Source organism: Myotis yumanensis, unplaced genomic scaffold (genome assembly GCF_028538775.1).
Source record: "Myotis yumanensis isolate MYYU_CA2020_CCGP unplaced genomic scaffold, mMyoYum1.0.hap1 SCAF_9, whole genome shotgun sequence".
Lineage (NCBI taxonomy): Eukaryota > Metazoa > Chordata > Mammalia > Chiroptera > Vespertilionidae > Myotis > Myotis yumanensis.
Genome location: NW_027223760.1, coordinates 62,802,453 through 62,809,119, shown reverse-complemented (window position 1 = coordinate 62,809,119; position 6,667 = coordinate 62,802,453). Strand labels below are relative to the sequence as shown.

The 6,667-nt window shown below is 44.6% G+C and overlaps 1 protein-coding gene across 2 annotated transcripts; it reads right to left on the bottom strand.

Annotated features, from left to right (window-relative positions):
- Nucleotides 1–5,276: 5,276 nt before the first annotated feature.
- Nucleotides 5,277–5,741, bottom strand: LOC139016991 (ubiquitin-conjugating enzyme E2 L3-like). Of its 2 annotated transcripts, XM_070425167.1 has the most exons (2): nucleotides 5,715–5,741; nucleotides 5,277–5,618 (listed from the first exon to the last, which is right to left on the bottom strand). In XM_070425167.1, exons 1-2 carry the CDS (start codon nucleotides 5,739–5,741, stop codon nucleotides 5,277–5,279), a joined length of 369 nt encoding a protein of 122 aa, XP_070281268.1. The 2 variants fall into 2 exon arrangements, with proteins under 2 accessions (XP_070281268.1, XP_070281267.1); XM_070425166.1 differs by having other exon boundaries at nucleotides 5,277–5,741.
- Between the last annotated feature and the right edge of the window lie 926 nt (nucleotides 5,742–6,667).

Sequence of the window (6,667 nt, the reverse complement as noted above, 5' to 3'; positions counted from 1 at the left end):
TTGTTTGTCCTGGGCATCCAATATGTTGGCTAAATAGAGTAATATACCATTTATAATGTATTTTTGCATCTGTTTCTTATTCGTTTGTGTGAAGTTTCCAACATAGATATCTGGGGATCAGAGAATCACAGAGACGGCTTTCTTATAACTTGCATTTTTTTCTGATTTCTGAAAACTCCAATAAACAATTCCCCTGTAGGTTTTAAAACATGCGTGTGAGGGTGTTAAATGGAAAACAGGTGCCTTAAAAAACCTGTTGCTATTTTTATGAATCTTGTATTTGCTCTTACTTGTGTCTTAGCAACGGATCACAGAAGAAAGCAAAGCATGGAGAGAGTGAGTTACTTGTCAATCATCATGAAGAATGAGCTCATAGCAAACCAGGGGCAGTGCTGGTCAGGCGAGGGAGCCTCAGAGGCATCTAGGGCTCCACATTCTCACCATTCTTATTCTTATTTATTAAAGAGCCCCTCTCATGGGCAGGCACTAGGGCAGGTACCAAGGTTACTGCAGGGAATGAAGAGACCCCAATCACTGCCTTTTAGAGAACCTATATTTCGTTTTGGTTTTATACATTTATCTCCCACAGTCTGAATAGAGTTAGAAATTATACCTTTAAAAATGTATCCCTTATTTTGCAGCCATTAAAAATGACTATTTTTGAGAAGCCTATAATAATGTGAAAAATGTTTCCTGGGTTATGTTAAATGAAAACACACACACACACACACACACACACACACACATACACACACACACACAAAGTTGTGCATGCATTCTGTCCTAAGTAAAACTAAAAACAACAATGTAATTAATCATCCCTTTTAAAAGCATACATACACAAATAAAGGTCACAATAAATAGGCATACAGAAAGGACTAAATGAAATGTTCGTGGTGTGTTGGTTCACAAACTGGCCCCTTACATGGCGGGCCAGGAAAGACCTGAGAGAGAGGCAGGCCACTCCAGATTGGTAGGTGGCGGTTTCAATAACCGAGGGAACTTTAATAAACGAGGCTTGTTTTGGGCAACCACATGGCGAGTAGATCTCCATGCCTGCGCTTCAGAATCTTAGAAGTTTATATAGAGGCCTTAACTGGGTTCAGTCACATAGCATCCAGATGGTCTCAGCAACACCTTCCTCTCTCTAGGCTTTGTCCTTGGAGCAGCCCCACTGCAGGGATGGCAGGCAGAACTGTACATTCCAAGGCAAGGGTGGGTGCGAGCAGCCTCCAATTGCCCATGTCCAGCTCAAAGGTCAACTGGCGGTCATATCCTCATGGTGCTTGTCTTTGGGTACCAGGATGATGGGCGATTCTTCTGCTTTGTACTTTTATGCATTTTCCATTTTTTGTAGTAATTGGATTATTACTTTTAAAATAGGACACATGCTCATTAAAAGAACATTATTCCTTTTAATCTGTAAAGGCTGTAAGATTTTGCAGAGTCTCTTATTAACATCTACCCAGGATGAGTTAGTCCCTAAGCCATTGTCAAGGAAGACTTAAGAAACAAGCACCTGTGGAAGAGAGATGGTGCCAAGAGGGAGGAGGGAGGGAGACAATCAAATTTCAAGTACATGACACTCTCCTCACTCCTACACAGTTACTCTCCGGGCAGTCTCAGAGCTTGGGGGGCTCAGGTATTCTTTCAGTTGGGGGTAGGATGAAGAAATGAAAATTTAACAAGTGCATTAGACATTGTACTTTGTATTCCGTTTTATGGGTGAGGAAATTGAGCGTGGAGGCATTATGGTTTTGCTCAAAGAAAATAAGAGGTGAAGACAGGATTCAAACCCAGGCCCACCTGCCCAGAGAGAAGTGATCTGCTTTCTCGGAGCTTCTAGAAATACCCCTCAGACTTTCGGGGCAGAGCTTCCTGATGTTCTGGTTTGGCAACTATGTGCCCGGAGTGGTCAGGGTAGTCCTGATTTAAAAGAAATTTTATTCTTTTTAAGAAAGAACATTTGTTATATATGCAACTAAATGCGAGTATAATTGGTAGCTTTGCCAGAATATTTTTCTATCAATTCATGCAGAAATCAGAAAAATCCTCTCCCAAACCACATGCTTAGTTTTGATTCAGAAAAGAGGGCCACTTTGGATTCCAAAGGCAAAGCAGAGAATGAATTGGGGGTCCAAGACATTTTCCCAAGGGGGAAGACATATTTACAGGAACTACTTTGAATATACACTCAAATATATATATATATATATATATATTTCATTTCAGTTCAAGATTTGTGCTGAAGTCTCTTAGTTCTTGTAATCTTAAGATAGTCATGGGACCTCTAGGATTTGCTGGGCTGTGAGGTTAATTAGAATTCTAGTAAGCTTGAGAGCTATTTTTCCAAGGTTTGTCTTCTAAGAAGCAGGCTGAAGAATGCTCCAGCTAGCATCTTGATTACTATTTTCTTTCTCAACCTAGAGGCCTTGGAGATTACTGATCACTGTATTGGAGACTCTTTTATTTACCACTGCCCCTGGTTTGCTATGAGCTCATGGAATCAAGGAAGGTCGAGTCAGTAGGTTCTGTGTTTGAACATCCAGAGGTTACACAGCACTGGGTGGTTGGTAAACTATTATACTTTTTATTTAGGGGATTTCAACAAAATAGCTGTTTAGCACACTCAATGAGGGTCAGTCTGGAAACTAGGGTGCCAGAAGTCCTTTCAAACTCCTGTTGTTAGGACATCTGAAACCACTATAGCACCAAACACTTGGATAATAAGAGTTAAGGAGGAAGCAAAAGTTGCCTGGGTAAATGTTTCTTTTTCTTCTTTTTTCTTTTTTAAATAAGAAGGAAACTCAATCAAACTTTTGCATAAAAATATGATACAGTTCTACTGCTTAGCTTTTAATGATAGCATGGAATTCTAAGTAAGCATGGATGAAATACAACTTGTCAGCACAAAAATACCGCCTGTCATAGTCATTTGTGTATAAAATATGACCCGCAGGTTTGAACCATATGGTTACATGAGTTCTAATTTACGTGGCATCTTCTTAAGTCAGCAGGATGCGTCCTGGCCTGCCCGTGGGAGGTGGAGTCAGCACCTCGCCCAGTGAAGTGCAAAGGGCTCCCCGGGGTGCAGGCCAGTTTGGGCTGCTGCAGCCCAGATGGGAGATCTACAAGGCTAGTGGCACCTCCCAGGGACACTGAGGACCCTTTCACACATTGGCATGGCTGGCCAGGCTGGCCCTGTAACCAGCTTGCAAAGGCAGACATGCGAAATTGAAAAATATTAAACATCACAGCTTGTGACTTAGGCGCTCCTTCTGTTCCCACTGGGGGGAAAAGTAACAGGATCCCCTGTAGACACGATGGGGAGAGCGGACATTTGGATGCCATTTTAAAGCAATGTTTAATGAAGTGAGAAAATGCACTCGCAGCGTTGTGCTTCGTGGCCCATAGATACACGCCCAGAAGCGCACAATGGACACATTCTGTGATTTAGACGCGAATTGGAAAAGCCAAGGAAATGCCATTGAAATAAAAATCAGACTCGAAAGCCTAAGCTGAGCCAGAAACAGATGTACTTTTTGCTACTTAAAAAAGAAATTCTGTCCTCTCCCCTTTCCCCCCTCAAGCTGTGCCCTGTCACTATCTTAAGATGACCTTTCCATCGGGTCTCTCTGAGATGCTTTCAGTCAACTGTTAGAGCAAGTGACTCTTGACCTTTCTGCAAATTCTTGGGGAGCCCCAGGGTTCTCTGGCTGCCCTCTGGGTGGTCCCCCAAAGACCTTGCTGCAGATGTCTGCTCTTGATAAGTCCAGAGAGCAAAGGTGGGAGGGGACCCATCCGGGGCTCTGCTGGAGGGTGGAGGGCCAGAACAGCTGCTCCTGCTGGGAGGCTGTGGGCTTGGGCTCTTTGTTTCTTGGCAGGTGTGGGGGAGGTGACTCTTGCTTTCTGAGGATTCCTTTTTCACTGCCACTGTCAGCTAACAATGAAATCTTTCTAGTGTTGACATTCTGCTAAAGGATACTATCAGCATTAAGACCCCAAATAAGGCTCAGATATTCATTCTAATTAATTCTCAAAATGGAGATTGTTATTCCTGTTGCTTTGGAAGAATAAACAGAGCAGCCTTCCTAAGAAGGAATGTATGTTTGGCAGATATGAAAGGGGAATGACCGATTAAGTACAAGTGTAACAAAACCAACCCAGATAAAACATCATCACTACAGAGAAGAGACAGATCTTTTATTGAGTAGCACTTTTCAGTATGTGTGGCCTCAGCTAGTCTTCACCACAACTCTGTGAAAGTCATATTATGCTCCTGTCTTAAAGATAACGAAAATGAAGTTCAGAGATTCAGTTGCCTGCACTTGGGCACAGAGCTACTGTTGAGCCAAACAACTCAGATCTGTCTGAATCTGCAGCCCGTGTCCTTTCTGTCAGATGCCATAGTTACAGCTGGCCCGTGCTGAATCCTATACGGGAGAGTTTTCTGGACAAAGAAGTTCATCCTTTTCTGGTCACTCTAAAAGGGTCCTGCTCCCCTGCAGGTGACCATGCTCGCCCAGGTCTGTGGATTCGTCCTCAGGATCCATCAGCCCCCACTCAACTGTCTGTTCTCTTTTCAGCTCTCAGGGTGCTTGGTTCTCCAGCTCCTCCTTCCGGTTGTTTGGATTCTGTGTCTTCGCTACTGTTCTCTGTGTCTGGGTCCCAACAACCTAGGGACTTCCTCTCTGGTGCTGGCAGTCCCTGGTGTCTGCTCCCAGGTCTCTTGTGTGGCTACGATGGGCAGGTGGTCCTGAAGGCAGCTGCCTGGCCTCGCTTGTCAGTGGGAGCACGGGACCGCCCTTTATCTGCGCCATAGCTTTAGTGCAATAATTCCCTTTTTAAGTAGAAATATCCTGACGGTACAATACTACATGTTTTGGTTTCTCAAGTAGTGATACTAAACATTACTTAATATGGCAAAGCTGTGGGCCACTGAAAAGGTCAAGACCGAACATCTCTTGACGGTTCTACCTTGTTTGTTTGTTTACCTGTTTCTGGCGTTTGCAGTTAAGGCTGGTGTTCTCCCCTCCTTCTCCCCAATCGGTGTAGCCTTTTCTTTTTTTTTTCTTTTTTAGGACATCTCAAACATTTAATCCTTTCTTTACAGGTTACCTAAGATCACTTTTGATTAAGAAAACTGTAGAAAGTCAGTAACGGCCACAAGCAAACGCCAGGTGGTGGTGCTGTCCGTTTCTCACGGAGCCCTGCTTTGCTGGGTGTGTGCACGGCCCGGGGTCTCTCCCGCTCGCTGGACTCCATCGCGGCAGGCTTTAGTCTACAGGCCGCTTCTCCCCGTATTTCTTGGTGAACTCCTCCGCATTCGTCCAGAACTGTTTGCGGTCCTTGGCGTATTCCTCGGCCAGGTCGGCGCGAAGCGGGTGCTCAGGCTGGGGGTCGTTCACCAGCGCAATGAGGGCCTGGATCACCTGGTGGGTTTTCGTCGCTGGCTTCCAGTTTTCGGCGCTGATCACTGGCAGGCAGACCTGGCCCTTGTCATCGACGTTGGGGTGGTAGATCTTCGTCTTAAAGGTGACCTTCGGCGGCTTGAATGGGTATTCTGTGGGAAAGTTGATTTCGATTCTGAAGGCCCCCTTGTCATAGGGAGGGTTGTCAGGAACGATGAGCCCTTGCCAAGTCAGTACATTGGCTTCATCAACCTGGATGTTACGGAAGTTTTTCATTCCGCGTTTGCGGATTTCTTCCAGCTCCTTCACCAGCCTCCTGCTGGCCGCCATCTTGGATCTGGCACTGCTTTCCCAGGGTGCATCATGGCTGGGCGGCTGGAGCCCCCCTCACCCCCCGCACTTCCGGGAGTGGCCTCTGCACTTCCGGGGGTGGGGGAGGGGCGGGGCCAGGGTAGCTTTTTATGCACAATTGTCTTAGTTTAACCCAAGGTATGAAGGGCATGGGCTTCTGTGGTATTTTTATTTTTATTTAATTAATTAATTAATTAATTAATTAATTTATTATTTTTAGGAGAACTCCTTTGCTTACTGGACTCTGTTCTCTGTTCTGCATGATGAACGGTGCCTGAAGCGGGTAGTATATTGTCAATTAAAAGCCCTACTTTGAGGAATAGATTACTGGTTCTCAACCTTTTTGTCACCCAAAAGCACTTCATTATTTTCTTTTCTCATGCATGCAGTGTTTTGAAAGACTTGGTCTGCACATTGCATTTGTTTTCCCCATTATGCTATATTGATTTCCCAGAGACACAGTTACTAAGTGGCAGAGTGAGATTTGAACTCCAGTCTGTCAGCCAAAACCTGAGCTCTTGGCCCCTAGGCTACAGGCCAGTGTGAGGTAAGCATTAGGTTGAACCACATGCAATTGCCAGTGTTTATTTTTGACCTACAAAAATGGCAGTTTCATATACCAAACAGTATTATTAGACGTAACGAATACAATTTCAGACAGAACCAATGCTTGACATGTCAGTTGGCCTGGGAAGGAAAACACACAACTTCTGGGAAGACTTTTGTAATGTAATAATTCTAACACTACATCCCCTGCCATGAGCCCTTCTCCCCATTTGCCCTGCTCTACCCAACCCGTAGATTTCCACAGGCTCCTTAGGTTGGGGACATTAGCTTGAGAAACATTGAATTAGGTACAAAACATGAATTCTGTCTGATGTGGTTTTTAAAAAAACTTAGTAGTA